The sequence below is a fragment of the Colletotrichum destructivum genome, chromosome 10, assembly GCF_034447905.1.
Source record: "Colletotrichum destructivum chromosome 10, complete sequence".
Classification (NCBI taxonomy): domain Eukaryota; kingdom Fungi; phylum Ascomycota; class Sordariomycetes; order Glomerellales; family Glomerellaceae; genus Colletotrichum; species Colletotrichum destructivum.
The window spans coordinates 478,849-494,765 of NC_085905.1; the positions used below are offsets into that span (position 1 = coordinate 478,849).

At 54.7% G+C, this 15,917-nt stretch overlaps 7 protein-coding genes across 7 annotated transcripts; 5 read left to right on the forward strand and 2 right to left on the reverse strand.

Annotated features, from left to right (window-relative positions):
• Positions 1-920: 920 nt before the first annotated feature.
• CDEST_14414 (Putative chloroperoxidase) lies at positions 921-2,359 on the forward strand (the record flags this gene model as incomplete). The annotated part of the gene is made up of 3 exons (XM_062930570.1): positions 921-1,412; positions 1,478-1,723; positions 1,802-2,359. 3 exons carry the CDS (start codon positions 921-923, stop codon positions 2,357-2,359), a joined length of 1,296 nt encoding a protein of 431 aa, XP_062786621.1.
• Positions 2,360-3,080: 721 nt separating this feature from the next.
• CDEST_14415 (Putative glycoside hydrolase superfamily, beta-glucuronidase) lies at positions 3,081-4,985 on the forward strand. Its single transcript, XM_062930571.1, has one exon. It carries the CDS (start codon positions 3,231-3,233, stop codon positions 4,845-4,847), a length of 1,617 nt encoding a protein of 538 aa, XP_062786622.1. The 5' UTR covers positions 3,081-3,230; the 3' UTR covers positions 4,848-4,985.
• Positions 4,986-5,404: 419 nt separating this feature from the next.
• CDEST_14416 (uncharacterized protein) lies at positions 5,405-6,521 on the reverse strand. The gene has a single exon (XM_062930572.1). It carries the CDS (start codon positions 6,009-6,011, stop codon positions 5,730-5,732), a length of 282 nt encoding a protein of 93 aa, XP_062786623.1. The 5' UTR covers positions 6,012-6,521; the 3' UTR covers positions 5,405-5,729.
• A 2,713-nt stretch (positions 6,522-9,234) lies between these two features.
• On the forward strand, positions 9,235-9,688 carry CDEST_14417 (uncharacterized protein; the record flags this gene model as incomplete). The annotated part of the gene is made up of 2 exons (XM_062930573.1): positions 9,235-9,437; positions 9,538-9,688. 2 exons carry the CDS (start codon positions 9,235-9,237, stop codon positions 9,686-9,688), a joined length of 354 nt encoding a protein of 117 aa, XP_062786624.1.
• Positions 9,689-10,604: 916 nt separating this feature from the next.
• On the reverse strand, positions 10,605-11,427 carry CDEST_14418 (uncharacterized protein). Its single transcript, XM_062930574.1, has 2 exons — positions 11,346-11,427; positions 10,605-11,233 (listed from the first exon to the last, which is right to left on the reverse strand). The coding sequence occupies exon 2, from the start codon at positions 11,222-11,224 to the stop codon at positions 10,676-10,678; it is 549 nt and encodes a 182-aa protein (XP_062786625.1). The 5' UTR covers positions 11,225-11,233; positions 11,346-11,427; the 3' UTR covers positions 10,605-10,675.
• Positions 11,428-12,224: 797 nt separating this feature from the next.
• On the forward strand, positions 12,225-12,877 carry CDEST_14419 (Putative heat-labile enterotoxin, A chain). The gene has a single exon (XM_062930575.1). The coding sequence runs from the start codon at positions 12,341-12,343 to the stop codon at positions 12,830-12,832; it is 492 nt and encodes a 163-aa protein (XP_062786626.1). The 5' UTR covers positions 12,225-12,340; the 3' UTR covers positions 12,833-12,877.
• Positions 12,878-14,112: 1,235 nt separating this feature from the next.
• Positions 14,113-15,107, forward strand: CDEST_14420 (uncharacterized protein; the record flags this gene model as incomplete). The annotated part of the gene is made up of 2 exons (XM_062930576.1): positions 14,113-14,974; positions 15,076-15,107. The coding sequence occupies 2 exons, from the start codon at positions 14,113-14,115 to the stop codon at positions 15,105-15,107; spliced, it is 894 nt and encodes a 297-aa protein (XP_062786627.1).
• Positions 15,108-15,917: the final 810 nt, after the last annotated feature.

Below are 15,917 nucleotides of genomic sequence, written 5' to 3' on the forward strand. Positions count from 1 at the left end.
TAAGTAGTCGGCGATGATCTGCAACAACGCGTCGTTAGATTCGTTGCTTTAGTTGCCGCGGTCTGTGCCGGGGTCTAGTGCTGGACCGCCGGTGTCGATCTTCACCTAGTCCATCGGCTAGACTGTGAGCCGTTACCCAAAGAGTCCGTCGGCAAGTATTCTTGGCTTAGGTGCCGGGGCGTGCTTCTCTAGAGTTGAGATCACTGAGGAGGCAAAGCACCTGGAAGGCCATCTATCCCCTTCAGTCCAAGAGGCTGCTGGGAACCGATCACGTAGAACGGACGTCATGCGAACATCGCTGCGCTATAGCGTTGCTAGCAGAAACCCGCCGTCCGACGCGCTCGTGGAAGCTATCGCGCTTGTGGAAAAGGGTGATTTCTAAGCGGAGTGAATACCGGCCATGGTCCATCTGCCTAGCGTTGCGTTTTCCCACCCCCATAAGTGACTTGGACGGTCCACCAGTCGCAAGGCCCCGGCCTATTTTGTCTATCCATTAACATGCCAGGGGGCCAGAAAATAGGAGCCACGGTGAATGTGGTTCCCACCCTTCAAGTCCGGGGCAAAGACCGTGACATCGACGCCATGTCCGCGAGCTAAAGCCGCTACTGTCGGAACCGATGGATCCCGCGTCGCCAAGTCAGTGCTGGGCTTGCCGGGGAGTGGCCGGGGCCACACCGTTTAAGGTGTTGACCTCGGACGCATGCCCCTGACATCACCGGCCAGAGCCTATATTGTAATCTCAACTTGACGAGTTCTATTCTAATGATGTCGCCAGTTCGAATTGGTGCTCACTGGGGCAGTGGAGGTAATATATATATAGTCGTCCAATCCGTTGTTGGGAGCATTCCCAGGTTCCTTACAGTCGACTTGTTCCGATTCCTTTTTACGACTTTCCCATTCTCACTTACACCCTCAGAAAAATGAGACTTCAAGGTGCTATACTGGCCTCATTGGCCGCCTCGGCAACGGCCTTCCCGTCCATGGCCGCAAAAGAGGACCTCGAGAATCTCCTCAAGCGCAGCCCGGAACCCCAGCTCCTCACGAACCTCGTCGGCTCGCTCACAAACACGATCAGCGGCCTCCTCGGGGCCGTCGCGCAGGGCGCCCTCAACCCCAACGACAAGCGTCCGGAACCGGGCTTCGAGTTCAAGGCACCGGGCCCGGGCGACAGCAGAGGACCATGCCCCGGCCTGAACCTGCTCGCGAACCACGGCTACCTCCCCCACGACGGCCACGTCAACCTGGGCCAGGTCATCGAGGCCGCCGCGCGCGGCTTTAACATGGGCCCTGACATCGCGACGATCCTGGGTGTCTTCGCCGTGCTGGCCAACGGGGACCTCGCCACCGAGTCCTTCTACTTGGGGTCCGGCCCAGGAGGCATCGGCGGTCTCAACAGACACTCTACGGTTGAGGTAGGTTCGAACTCTCCGTAACCATAACTAGGGGGGATCTCCCATCTAACGACAGTTTTTCCCAGGCCGACATCTCGCCCAACCGCGAGGACTTCTACAACGGATGCGGCGACAACCATCACCTCTCGTCCCGCCTGTTTAAGCAGAACGTCGACATCGTCGCGAAGAGCGGCACCAAGCAGTTCGACCTGACCAACATGGGCATCCAGTACCAGCAGCTGTCCATGTTCTCGCAGAAGAACAACCCCTACATCTACTACTTCCCCTTCCCGCTGATCGTCTCGGTCGGCGCCTTCGCCTTCTACCCGCAGGTAAAGCCGATGAAACAAACACAAGCTTAACCCTTTGCGGTACGGTACAATGCTAACGATGCCCCTCCACACCCGCAGTTCTTCAGCAACGGCACGTACGGCCTCGGCGGCGTCGCCAACTACGAGTCCATCTCCTCCATCATCGGGGCCAAGTACGACAGTAAGACGGGCGACTTCCAGTACGTCCCCGAGACCTGGCCAGCCAACTGGTACCGCCGCGCCACGCCGTACGGCGCGGTGCAGACGGTGCTGGAGGGCCTCGCGGCCATCTACATCCGCAACCCGGTCGTGCCCGGCGTGGCCCAGCTCGGCACGGGCAACCTCAACGCCACGACGCTGCTGTGCGACGTGTACCAGGGCATCAACTCCATCGTCCCGCTCTTCATCGCCGGCACGACGGAGGAGGTGGCCGCGGCGGCGTCGTGGGCTATCGCGAAGCTGGAGCCGCACTTCGGCGGCACGGCCCTCGGGTGCCCGAGCAGCGTCCTCTCGCCGAACGCGCCGAGCCTGCTATTCCCCAACGCCAACGGTCGGGGCGGGCCGTTGAACACCCCTCCCAGCGTGGCCAGGAACGTCGGGAACAACGTCTACTACAAGACGTACTTTGCGAAGGCGCCGGTGACCCCGGCTTGCTAAAGCAAGCAGTCGTTTACTCCTTGTCGTAAATTTTGTAATTATTATACGGTACTGCTCGTGTTGGCAAAGTGAGAAATGCACATATTCGGTAGGATTGGAACGAAATTAGCCTTTGGCTTGCTAGCGAGTATTTTTAGTCCATCTTTTTTGCATCTACGATGTTGTCTGTAAATCAAGACCCTCTTCTAAGCACAATACACTCCAAAAGGCCTCGTCTTTATACTCGTTTCACTCTTTGCTTTGATGCACAATTCCCTCGTTGTAGTATTAGGTTGTGAGAACAATAAGTAAGCACAACCATCTTGTAGGATCGGAGCTATGTGTTCATTCTTCTCAACCACGTGAGTATACAAATCGCTTCAATTGGCCTCCGAGACGCCAATTCGCGGCTGATTTGCCTCTCTCTCTCTCGATACCCCTCACAAGGACGACAATTTCCTTGAATTGGGTAAAACCACAAGAAGTAATTGTCTGCCGAGTGATGACATGACAGTATGCTTCTCCACTCTCTCCCCCGCTTCTCCGCAAGGTCTCCTCAGAGTTACCCATGTTAACAAGCAGGACGATCCCGCTGCATCCCCAGACCGGACGATCCGCGCCTATCACAGCCACCAGATGTTCAATACGGGAACCGGATACTTTAGGATGGCCTGAGCTTATCCGCATCAACAGCACGGTGATGCCATCACCGGCGTGTCTCGGGGGGATTCGTGCCGTCCATGTTGTAGCCTCCTGTTCAAGGGGGGCCCGAGTATAAACGTCCGCTCTCCCTTGTGGAACAATGTTATAAACTCTTCTCTTCGTTGCTTCTCTCTGAATAGCTAGGGACCGTTGACTCATACGCTATCCTTCCATTATTCATAATATCAGCATGGTACTTCTCTGGACCGCGGCAGCACTCCTGGCTGCTGGAGTTGGTCGGGCATACCCCACCAGAAGCTGCTCAAACTCATCCAGCTTGAGTGTTCCGCGGAGCGCTCTCGGAGCTTCCATACCACACACCAACTCGTTCGCCTCGTTTTCCTTCGAGCCGGCCTTCTGGGTCGAGTTCTTCGGCAACGCCAGCGCACCCAATAATATCACCTTCAGCCTGCTCAACCGCATCCATGAGCACGGGGGACACCCGGTCATCCGGCCCGGCGGCATCACAATGGACAGCATGGTCTTCGACCCCAACGGCGGTGACCCCGTCCGCACCACCAGCCCCGAAGGCGGCGTGTGGCGCACGACCGTCGGCCCGGAGTACTACCGCAGCTGGGACAACTTCCCCAAAGACACAAAGTTCATCTCGACGCTTAACTTTGGCAACGAGAGCCTGGACATCGCCAGGGACCTGGCCGTTGCCTCGGTGACCTACCAGGGCGACAAGGTCGCGTACTACGAGCTCGGCAACGAGCCCACCAACTACGAGCAGAGCCGCTGGGAATTCTCAACGGAAGCGTACGTCCGCCAGTGGAAGGACTACACCCGCGAGATCGACGCCGCCGTCAACGCCACCGGCCTCTCCGACATCCCAAGCGAGCGTTGGTGGGCGTCGTCGGCGACGACAGACGACTCCGGCCTCGAGGTCCGTCCTGTCGCCCTCATCCCAGCCGGCATCGACTCGGAGCGCCAAGTCGGAGTCTACTCGATCCACTCCTACGGTTTCTCGACGTGCGACCCGGCCCGCGCCGCCCTCGCCACCATCCCTAACATCCTCAACCACACGGAGCTCGCCCGCTACTGCGACGACGAGATCTACCCGTCCGCCCGCGCCGCCCTCGACGTCGGCGCGCGCTGGAACATCGGCGAGTACAACTCCGTCAGCTGCTCCGGCGCGCCCAACGTCACCGACACCTTCGCCCAGGCCCTCTGGGTCGTCGACACGCAGCTCCTCTACGCCACCCGCAACGCCTCGGCCGTCCACCTGCACCAGGGCGCCACCCTCGCCCTCCAGTCGCGCGACCAGCTCAACACCCCCGGCGAGAACGGTACGCCGGGCTACAGCACCTACTCGATGCTCTACCCGCGCGACAGCGCCAAGCGCGGCCCCGCCCGGGCTCTGCCCTCGTTCCTGGCGCAGCTGTTCGTGGCCGAGGCGTTCGCCGTCCCGGGCACCCGCGTCCGGGCCCTGGCGCCGCCGTCCGGGGTGAGCGCGGAGTCCTTTGCCGCGTATGCCTTCTACGTGGACGACCGCGTGTCGAAGCTCGCCCTCGTGAACATGAAGCCGTATTATGCCAACTCGACCTCGGACTACACTGTCCATCTCGACTTGTCGAGCCTGATGCACGCCGGGAGGGGTAGTAGCGTGTACTTCAAGCGGATGACGGCGCCGTATGTGAATACGGGTGATAGCAAGCTGTCTTCGTGGGCGGGACAGTCGTTCCCGCAGGGCGAGCCGGTGGGGGAGGTTGATATCGGGACGGTCGGTGAGGATGGAACCGTCGCGGTCAGGGGCAGCGAGGCCGTCCTGGTCTTCTTCGACGAAGAAGAGGTATATGGGTTGTGAAATTTGAGGTTTTGGGCGCACAAGTTACGATTTTGTCAAAACTGCCCCAACGGTAGTGGTTGACACTGCGCAATGTAGCCATTGTAAAAGGCAAAATCTAGACAAAGCAGAATAAGTATTAAACCAAACTTCAACTGAAGAGAGTATATTACTAGTTACATGCAGGAAGTCGCTCTCTGTGTGTCACGTCACAAATTTCTTTTACTTTCCAACTAGATCTTATGACTATTCACAGTGACCACTCTCTCTTGATGTTGCAGAGAACTCTAGTCAAGGAAATTCCACTTGCAGGTGGCCAAATCAATCTCAGCTATACTTTCACATTGCCCGAGCGGCGCCCTACAATTGCCGGGTTGTGGCCACCATCGTGGCGTCACGAGCATGGCCTTAGCTACTACTTTTGACACGCATAGTTCTTGTTAGTACTTAAGAGGTCTAGGCGACAACTATGACTTTACGCTGTATGTCAGCAGCGCCAAAGAGTATATCTGGGAGACACTTGAATACACATCTTTTGAAACTGTTGAGACTAGGATCTGTCGCGATACTGGAAATATGTCAAGAAGATTAAAGTAGAGAACGACAGAGGCTCGGATATGGTCACTTGGGAAATGAGATAGCCGTGCTGCTATCCGTTTTGTCGATACCTGAGGACGCCTTCTTGTTGTATTCTCGAGGATGACCAACCCAAACATACGAAAATGTGACAAACTTATCTATCAAATGTTGTGTCCCCGAAATTGATGGTATATGTGACATGTCTGCTTTTCCGATTGAACCCCTGGTATCAGTCACCGGATGTCCTTTCCGCACAATATTCTCCCAGTTTCATAGCTGTCCTGACTCTCTTATGCCATACTGACAACGCCACGAAGACCACGCTCAGCACCCTTGGCGTGCGAGAGCGCGGACGACGTCGATGCAGGCGGCGCCGGTGTACTTGTTGTCGGCCTGGCCCTCGGGGCACGAGCAGGCGGGGTCGATGAAGGCTGGTGTGCCGGAGCCGTTGGCGGGGGAGTCGCCGCAGATGTTGGCGCAGCGGCCCTTCTGGTACTCGCACGAGATGGCGCCACCGACGCAGATACGCTTGCCGTTGGGACCGCTCTTCTGGGCCGAGACGCTCATGGCGAGGAGGGTGGCGGCGAGGATGTTGGAGATCTGCATGGTCGCGTTGGGTTGGCGGCTTTTTCTGCTTTTGGTGACGAGGTGGTTTTATGGTAGGCCGGTGAAGGTGGATGAAACGGATGTGAGAGAAAAAGCTGTATAAGACAAGTTGGGAGTATGATGATGAGCGCAGTTGATCTGATGAGACAAAAGGATCTATAGCCTTGAGCTTCAGCAGAACAGCCAAGGCTTTATATGCCCACGACGCTCCAGGACTGAATACACCTTTGTCCAATCTTCGCGTACCCTTCTTGATTTTTCGTACGCTCGCTTTGTCGTGTCATTCTCGCCCCTTTCGTGTCTACGCCCTATTCCCGTCGTCCGAGTCAGAACCAGCGACCCTCATGTCCACCAGAATCAATGGATGGCCTAGTTGGCAATCCACCTCTCGGTCTAGTGATGCCGAATTATTGGCTTGCAGTCAGGCTGGAGGTCAAAAGAGGAAGGCCGTTTGCTAAGATGTGCCGTAAAGAGACCGACACGAGTAAGATACCCCGTGACTGGGACACGGAGGCGAAGCAGGAAAAACGTGGAAGTGGGTAATTTTCTGTTGATTGCGAGCGCAAGCGATGGGCATGACCTTTGACGTGGACGTTTCTACACATGTGATTGGTTGGTGGCCCATCTAAGCTAACACCTTTCAAGGAGTGGGCGGGTGGAGGCTTGGAATAACCTCATAAGCTCCTTGATTTCGGGAGTAGCCCGTCAGACTAGTGTGTTTCGGGAAGTAGGTAGCACTCGAAGAATCAGGGGTTCTAATCGCTTCTCATGCCCTCTTGCAGGGTGTCATCGGTAGCTAGCTTTGTCTACACGTCTCCCAGGGTGTTACAGCAGACAGTAGTTGCTGGCTAAGTTCGTAAAAAAAGGGTGATTTTCGCCGATCACTTAGCCTGTTAGTTGGGGCCCATAAAGGTCAAGCGTCTACACGTCTCCGACGCCGAGGAGGGTTGTCAGTCCTTCACCCTTGTTTCAGCGGCATTGCGAAAACAATCTTCTTAATCTGTGTTATGAAGATTTCTTGGCGTAACGGTTGCTACCAATGGTACTTCCTAGACGAAAAGAAACAAACCATGACAAAAACCCGATATCTAGATATTAGCTATCTTGATAGGATAATCCCCAGTGGATGAGGAGCTTCTAAGATGATAGCACGAGTAGTCAAAAGCCAATCATTGGAGGCACTGGTCTCTCAAGCTGAAATCGCGGTTCTTTTCCTTTCTCACAGGGGCATCTTTAGCCTCGGCCTCTCCTGCTGAGCTGATGGCCTGGTGTCTGATATCTTTATGTCACTTTGCCCGATTTTGACAGGTCAACAGGACACAACAGACTCCAACCCTCAGCTGTTCGTGGTGTTTCCTCTTCCCTGCAAATGGGATTGTACCTTACGCAGGGGCGGGAGCCCCGCCCAAAGACTTTAATGTGTCCTGCCCCCTTCTCGACTCGACTGCTATCTACCAAGAGTTGATACTGCTATCTTAATCAAATGTTTGCGTTGTTAGAAGCTGCCTCATACCAACAATACGTAGGTTGACTTATTGGTGCACTGAAGACAGTAGCTATCAAATTCCTACGGCTGTGGTCACTGCTTAGTCTCTTGGGAGGGCGTGCAACGAAAGATTGTTGCAGGCTTGTCATCATGATGCCGGCATGGTGCCGGTATGCTGAAATCGTTAGACCATTCTTGTCATCTGCCTTCTGGTGGACAGAATTGCATGGTTGTCTTGCTGTGAGTCATGATATGTCAAGGTTTGGAGCAATAACAGGCTGAAGCAGGGCTGCCGCAGCTGCATGTGAGAGATTTCTGCAGTTGTAGGCAATGCTGTGTTTCAGCAACGGCAAATGCCGAGGCTTTAATTACCTAGCCCTCTGCTGGACTCCTTGTTGTAACATTGCGATGGGTCAGATGGACCTGGTGCCTGCCTGCTGGTTCTTAAAAGCGTCGCTACATAACGACTTGCACTGGAAACAAAAACAAAGGGGGTGGGGATAGCAGCTGAAAAGAGTCTCAACGCCGCTTCGACGTGGTGGGAGGTTCGGTAGCGGTTCCGCCCAAAGCCGACGAAAGCCGCCGCAGCGATGGGTTAGAGGATGCCGACGGCCGCACCGTGGAATAGGGAGGAGATACACATAGGTGGTTTCGCTTTGAAGGGGGTTTGGAGGTGTATGGTATCGTAGGCCGGTTGTGTGACCATTGATTGGCCTAAAGGGCTGCTCCTAGGGGCAATAAGATCGTGGTGTTACCTGGATGGGTTCCCTGGCTGTGGATATCAGCGGAGCTGTCCTTTTGTGGGTGTGGCAGACCGGGACCATAAGGATGGGACTCTTATATTGAGAAGTGCTGAATAGGGAAGTCTGGGAATAGTTGCGGCAATCGGCTGGGTGATAAGTCCGTCCAAAGGCGCTTACTAAGGTACAACTCCACAAGCCTGAACGATGATCAAAAACTGGATGGAGGTCCGGTTTTGATACTCAGTGACGAGTCCAACTTCCTGCATCAATCGCATCGGAGCCTTAACGACTACACCGAGCGAACGCTGGACATGTCTGCCTACGCCAACAAGCTGCTGGCGAATCCGAGGGGCAAAGATGCAAGTAAGAAGTCCTCTGATGACCAAAGTCTTTCCCTTGATCCTTAGGAGGGGGGCGTACACGGATACTCGGATGCTCGGATTGTCATCCCGCCTTGGCGTACCCAACGTTGGTTCCTCGAGATAAAGGTTTCAAACAAACCAGTTCGGTTTGCATCAGGCCAAGTGAGTCTGTCACGCAATGACTGGATTCGAAATGCTACTGATAGTCTCTCAACCAAGGTCTCGGCAGAATGATTGTAAGAACGTAGAGTTGACAATGAACTTGTCCTATGAACGGGAAAAGGCGTGTTGGAAGTCTGCAACATGGGTAGCAGATGCAGGCGTTGTCATCGTCGACCCATTTATCGCTATCCACCTCGGAAGTCGGCTCGTGGCTCCTCAAGACCTCATAATCGAGAGCTTCCTGTCATAATAATCATGGATAAGGCCATCCCGCACGTCTTGGTCCTGAAAACCAACGCTCCCTCTTTTTCTTTGGTAATTATCGTCTCGACGATTATCAACCCTGACGTCAACACTGGACTTTGCAGACGTAGACTCGCATTTTTGCTATCACAACTACAATACCAGTCCCCAACTGCCCACTGCCGCCTCCTCGGGGATTCCGCAAAGAAGAAGCCAACGCGTCAGCGATGGACGACACGCCTTCAACGAGCACGAGCTCCAGCGAGAAGGACACCGCAAAGGATCAAGGTGGTGATATCCAGGACTGTCTCCGCGACTGCGACTACTCAGGCTCCAACGAGCCGCGCCCCGCAAAAACACCAGTCAGCGATGGACATTGCCGTCTCGACGTTGACGGCTTCGTATGCCGCATCGCCCGGAGTCGCCGAGGGTGAGTTCCTGCGTTCAGCATCAAGAATGGAAGCGCTCTCTTCCGACGCCCCGTTCAGCTGGTATCACGTTTGGCACTGGTCGCTAACGAGGGCGGAAAGCGCACTGGTTATCCTCTCGGTGACCATGTTTGCCGAGGCGGTCTTTAGAATCAGAGGCGTCGAGAAGGTGCACGAGGCAGCACTCGTCGTCTGCTACATGCTGCTGTTTTGCTGGTCGTTGACCATGTCCTACGCAGGCATATTGGGGTGACCTGCAGCTTGATTGTGGGGAACTTTGTCCTGGGCGAGAGTGTGTTGTTATGAGATCGTTGTGAGACTCCAGACGCGTCTCGTCCAACCAAGCTTCACCGGGGCGGTTGGAAGGGCGTCTCCAGCCCAGAGGGAAGAGTCAGGAGCGAGACACATCTCAATTTATTGTTGACTCGGACTATCCAACGATCGATACATCAGAGATCTCTCTATGTCAAAACCACGTTGTGGCGCTTAAGTCTTAGTGAACAGCAAACTGCCGACTGCCGGCGCAAAAGAATCCAGACTTTTGCCATAGCAGACCGGAAGCGGCGTTCCGCGAAATCTAGCCACCTGTAATAAATAGCTGAACTAGCACCTTCTAGTTCTCAAAAGTCACCAAGTGTTTCTAGTTACATGAGAAGCTCCGAGGCTTATTCCTGACCGCCGTGCTGGCCTTCACGCCCATGTCGAGCATTGTGTCCAACCTGGTCAACTCGCTCAAGAACGACGCCAAAATCGCCGAGAAGGCGGGTAACTTGCTGGACGGCATCAAGAAATGGAAGCCACTCACGGCGTCCAACCTCAAGGGCGCCGCCAAGGCCGGCTTCGGGTTCTACAAGGCCTCCTAGCCTGACCCGGCCAAGCCGGGAGACAGATCAGTACTCCAAGTGGTCCACCTTCTCGGCTGACTCAGTTCCGACAATCTGTCGGATCAACTGGCTTTCGTTCAGGTCCCTGGGCTTGAAAATGTTGCCAGAGGTTACGTCTAGTAGATCAAAGACTGCTGGCTCACCACTAGAGAGATTCGCATCAGGTACTCCGTCAACGACATCAAAGAAACGTCACATTGAGGCCTCTTTGGAACCTCGGTATCAGACATAGTATCATGGTAGTTGCTGTTGGTACCCTCACGAATGATGACTTGAAAGAGTCGCACGGCATGTTTTTGCATTGGTAACTGTATCTATCCTAGCCTGCATACTTGGTGCAGAAGACCGAAGAGTCCTCAGTGGTTGCCGTTGGTGCCATTGATGCCATTGATGCCATTGATGCCATTGATGCCGTTAGTGCCATCGGTGCCGTTGGTGCCGTTGGTGTCGTTGGTGCCGTTGGTACCGTTGGAGAGAAAGTTGGGCTTGTCGTAAGAGCCGGGAGCAGGCTCGTCAAAAAAGTCCTCCGAGTCACAGTCGGGAAGCCCCTCGAACTCGCATCCCATATTGCATCTGGTTAATATCACCACGTGCATCTTGGCTATTCCCTCCGTGATGCGGATGCCACCTTGGTCCTGCGACCAGTTGATGGTCTCGATCGTCGCGCAGCCGTCACCTGGTTTGATAACAACTGAGTAGAGCTCGCGGCCTATCCAGTGCCGGACGATGTGGACGGTGACGTTGCCGCTCTCGGGCTCCTCCGTGAACCAAACGCGCAATTTGTCGTCCATGCTAAAGACCTGGAGGCCGGCCTTGAGCTTCTGAAAGTCGGCGTCGGTGATGGTCAGACCCCACGAGGCGGTGGCCGGCTCCGGCATAGGGTCAATTCGATTCGTCGCCGCCATTGGGGAAGCCTTGCTTTGCGCGTCAGCACCGAGAAACGTCTGGTGGGGTGGGAGCTCGTCTTCTTCATTTCTCCTTTCTCCTCTTGTTTTCTTTCTCCTTCCCATGATATTTGGCACGTACCTCTGAATGCTATAGGAGCAGGTCTCTATACGATGGCGATGGAAGACTGGTCGTAAGGTAGGTAAGTAGGGTGTTGTTTGTGTTGGAAATGGCCCTGCCCGCAGAAAGGGGTCGAGCGGTGTGTCTTATTGTCCCCTTTGATGAGTGTGAGTAAGCTTGGCGAGTCCCAACCGTGACGTAACAGTGTGGCCGTTGGAAGAAGGCCGCATTTTGGCGGGCGCTTAATGCAAACAAACAGCCCTCCCTGTGAATGCAGTTGGAGGCGAACAAACAAAACCAGATGTTCCTTACTCGCCGTGCGACCAACTGCATATCATTCTTTGGTGTCAGGGAATCTCAACAGAAGGCGGCTAGGATGAACTGCACTGCCATCCCCAGGTGGGTACGACCAACCCCGGCGAAAATCATCATATTGAAACTTGGAGGGCACCCACCTATGGTGGTTTGGCCTCTACGTGTCAAGGGCCAAGCAGCACGGCGACATAAGCCAGGTTGGGGCTGTGGTATCTTGGCGCCCCCAAGTGCACAGAACCCCAGCCGAGCAAGTTTGATGGAAAGCCATGTTGGAACACTAGATTAGTACTGTAATCTGGCTCTCAAGGCAGACAGAGCCAAGTATCACGGCGACAAAAGTCGTGATGGTGGGACTGTTGCGTTGAGATCATGCCCTGCTTCTGTTATGTCCCCGAGAAAGGCCATGGCGCCGACAAGATATGTCCCCGCGTGGCTTTTGCAAACTACTCTCCTTGTAGAATCAAACCACATCTGACGAGCCTTAGGAGCGGGTGCCAACAATGTGCCATAACTTAGGAGAAAGAAATGTATAAATGAAGTTTTTCTTCTTGTCTTCTAGGTTCAATCATCACAGACATCGACAAGCGACAACCAAGACATTGAGGTCACTCTGCCAACATTCACGCTCACAACATAGACCCCTACCCTGACAAGACATACAACAACGACCCCAAACATCAAAGGTGCAAGCAACCAGCACAATGCATACCTCTTCCTTCATCCTCTTCTTCGGCCTTCTTGCGTCGGTAGTGAGCGCTGTGACTCTCTACCGTGGCGATAGTCGTGGCCCTAAGCAAATCAAAGATGCCGGGGGCTTCAAGTCCAGGGCTGACCACGATCATGCGGAGGGTACATTGTTTGAGCACGTGACAAAGCAGCTGAAGCATCCCATGAAGAACCGATACATCCCCACCACGGTCGATATCAACGAAGCCAAGAAGCAGGGCGACTCCAAGTACCTCTATCACCTCAACTCTGACGAAATTGAGGAACAAATCTGGGACGTCGCGGCAGAGTACGAAAAGGCCGGCAAGAAGTACCCCTACGCCAACGAGCAGGAGTTCGCGGTCGAGTACCATATCCCCTGGGAGGCCATCACCAAGGTCGAGAAGAATGTGGACGGCCAGTGGAGGGCAATCAAGTTCTCCAAGCGAGGAGTTGAGCTCTTCGAAGAGAATTTCTTTGTCGACTGAGTTCTCTTGAAGAGAGCGGGGCCAAAGAACGGTAGAATCTGAACGAGGGAGTAGGAAAGGGGGATTGGGGGCGGCTACAAGAGCTCGAGGGGCGGGAACCGACGTGGATCAACAGGAGGACTTGGAAGAATGGCTTTATGTTCTGAGACAACTTTGTTGAGCAGCTTTAGAAGGAGTATACGCTGGAGGAACACGTTCGCACATGGGGATCGACGCGCTGGCGCGGGCGAGGATTTTCCCTCATATAACAGTCGTTACAGGATATACAATTTACACAGCTGGATTTACCGAAGAGTGTTCCTTGTCAAAGCAACCCGCGTTCTTCATGAGTGAGCACTCTATGCCATATAGCTTCCTCTAAATAACCATCATGCCCATGGGTGCTAAGTGTTTTGAGCATTAGCGCATTTGGTAAGGCGGCCTAAAACAGTTGTCTTCTAAGCATTTGCTAGAACGTAGTCGTCGATCTATCCTCAGTAGTACACGGCCCTTTGGACAGTTCTTTGTCCTATGCCCCCCCGAGATTTGCCTTCCTTAGTATCTGTCATAGTAAGGTTGTACACAGTGAGATCCTATGGCAGAGATTTTGCAGCATACTGAAATAAATTGGCCTGTTCGGACGCACTGCTCAACTGCAGTTACAGTACAGTAAGCCCGAAACAAGGCATATTTGAACGTTAGTTGAACGATTCCCCACGCTATCTCTACTTACACATAGCAAAAGTAGATGTTGTATTTTTACTATGTTTTATTCAGGGAGTTTCTTTTGTAGCTAGATACAGAATGTTATAAGCCTCTCTTCTTAGTTTTAGTCCAACCAGCTTATATAGGAACGTAACTCACAGTGCCCTTCAGTATACCTAGGTAATCGAGATTAGTATATCAGTGTTGCCTAGCATGTCTCTTGTTGTTCAGGACGCTTAAAACCTTCCCCTTCACCCTATAGTCAAATTACCCAGCATGAATCGACGCGTTTTCCCAGCACAACAGGGTGCGCGGCAGTGTAAGCGACGCCCATATTTCCGATCACCGGATATCACCCTTCAGTTCCACATTCTCCAATTTTTGGAGCTTGGCGATCGATACATGCAGCTAGCACCGGGCGCAGCCACGTCGACACAGCCTGCACGTAGGCGGCGTGCTACGTTGCGAAGTTAGCTACAAAACTACGATGTACACCCTGCCTCGCCACTCGTATTCTTATAGCATCTCTCTCGCTTTCCGTTAACCCACCGTTCAACTCTGATCAGTGCTTCTGAAGGTCATCCAAAAAAAAGACCATGTCGAAAACCAAGGAGTCGGCTGACTCGTCTCTCCCATCCTACGACGAGGCAACGCCGCCCGGCCAGGACGTCTCGCAACCGACGACGCTAGTCCTCGTGGGCCAGGCGATCCACGCTCTGACGCCGGACTCGCCGCCGCTGTACCGCCTCAGCCTGGGCATCGCGGACCTCTCGGAGATCACCACGGAGGTGCAGCTGTCGCGCGTCGAGCCCAACAGGGACGGCACGGGCCGCGAACGCCACATCTACGACCTGAGGCACATGCGCTCGATCCCGGGCGGCTGGGAGAAGCTGCCGGCCGACTCGCCGCGGTACTTCATCCAGCGCGCGAGCCGGCGGCTCCCGGGCCCGGCGGCCCTCGGGATCAAGAAGGGCGGCAGCTCGTTCAGGCCGGGCAGGGCGGCGCGCTCGACCGCCGTGCCCGTCGACGTCTCCGGCAAGACCAGCAAGTACGGCATCCCCAGCTTCTGCAAGGACGGCGCCGCCGTCTTCGCCACCGACGGGCGCGAGTGGACGGACGCGCGCGGGGACGCGGTGGCCGTCACGCACGACGACAAGGCGGACAGGCGGCACAGCCTGATTGTGACGGCAGCCTTGCCGCGCGGCCAGTTCGACATGCTCGTAGCCCTGTGGTGCTGCCATGTATGGGAGTTTGGCGTGGCGAATGCCCCAAAGGTGCATGAAGGGATGGATGGAGGTAAATTGTCCCAGGCCCTTTTTTCTCTGTCCTTCTGGGATGGCTCTGCAGCCTCTGGCTTGATATCAGTGTTCGCAGCAGCTGACTTGTGGCGCGAACTTCTAGTGGCAAGGAAGATGAGGCAGGCCAGAGAGTTCGGGTTCGGGGGTTCCTGGGGACCAGGTACGTCGTCATCACACGGGGGGTTTTTATTTTGTTTTTTTAATTACCTTCTGAGACGGTTCCGTCGCGATGAGTTGTCTTGGCTAACAACCCTTTTCCAGCGGGCGGCGGAGGCATATCTGGGGCGTTTTAAGTCTGGTGGGTTTCCTGGGACAGTCGTTGCTTTTGGCGTCCCGCACACATCACCCTGGACCTGACGAGAAGGACGGGGTGATGGGCGTTGGTTTCATCAAGCTGTTGACTAACATACTGGTCTTGTCGCGAGTTCCGAGTACCCCGACTGATCGAAAGACCATCCCATGCTTTGGTCGGTCAGTGCATCTCATGCCCAGTCTCTGAGTTTAGTTGGATCGGAGTGAAAGGCCTGTTGGTGGTTAGTGGAGGTTGAAGGCACATGCATCAGTAGCAGTGTGACGGAGAGCAAGTCTAGCGATCCCCAGGCTTGATGCGAATGCCCTCTTGTGTGGGCGCAAGTAGACCCACGAGCTCCTCCAGACTTCACCCGGGCACCTCATACGCAAGTACTGATATAAACCATGCATGAGAGGTGTCGCCCACCCTAAGCACGGCGCGCAAGGTACGACGACGATAGACCAAGAGGCAGTTGACGAGCACGACTGGTCATGTCGACTTCGAACTCTCCTAGCCGCTCCAACATCCAGGATTTGGAAGAACGTCCGTCTCGGAAGTATGCGAATGAGCTCTGGCTGGGGCATACAAGACCTTATTCTGTTTGGACTAGCTCAACCAGGGGGCAGCTGCAATGAAAGTGGTGCTTGAGACGCTTCCTCGTACGATTCGCAGCATCAACCGAACTGCTGGGAAAACAACATCACCCGCCAAGTAGCGACGCCGACTGTTGTCCACTTGCACGGCGTCACGTCCCGCCAAGCCTCCGCGGGGGGGTGTTTGTTGAAAGCACACGTTCGTTGCGTCGCTGGTA

Excerpts from the sequence above, each read along its gene's own strand:
- CDEST_14416 (XM_062930572.1), bottom strand. The coding sequence starts at position 6,011 with ATGCAGATCTCCAACATCCTCGCCGCCACCCTCCTCGCCATGAGCGTC.
- CDEST_14419 (XM_062930575.1), top strand. The coding sequence starts at position 12,341 with ATGCATACCTCTTCCTTCATCCTCTTCTTCGGCCTTCTTGCGTCGGTA.
- CDEST_14415 (XM_062930571.1), top strand. The coding sequence starts at position 3,231 with ATGGTACTTCTCTGGACCGCGGCAGCACTCCTGGCTGCTGGAGTTGGT.
- CDEST_14418 (XM_062930574.1), bottom strand. The coding sequence starts at position 11,224 with ATGGCGGCGACGAATCGAATTGACCCTATGCCGGAGCCGGCCACCGCC.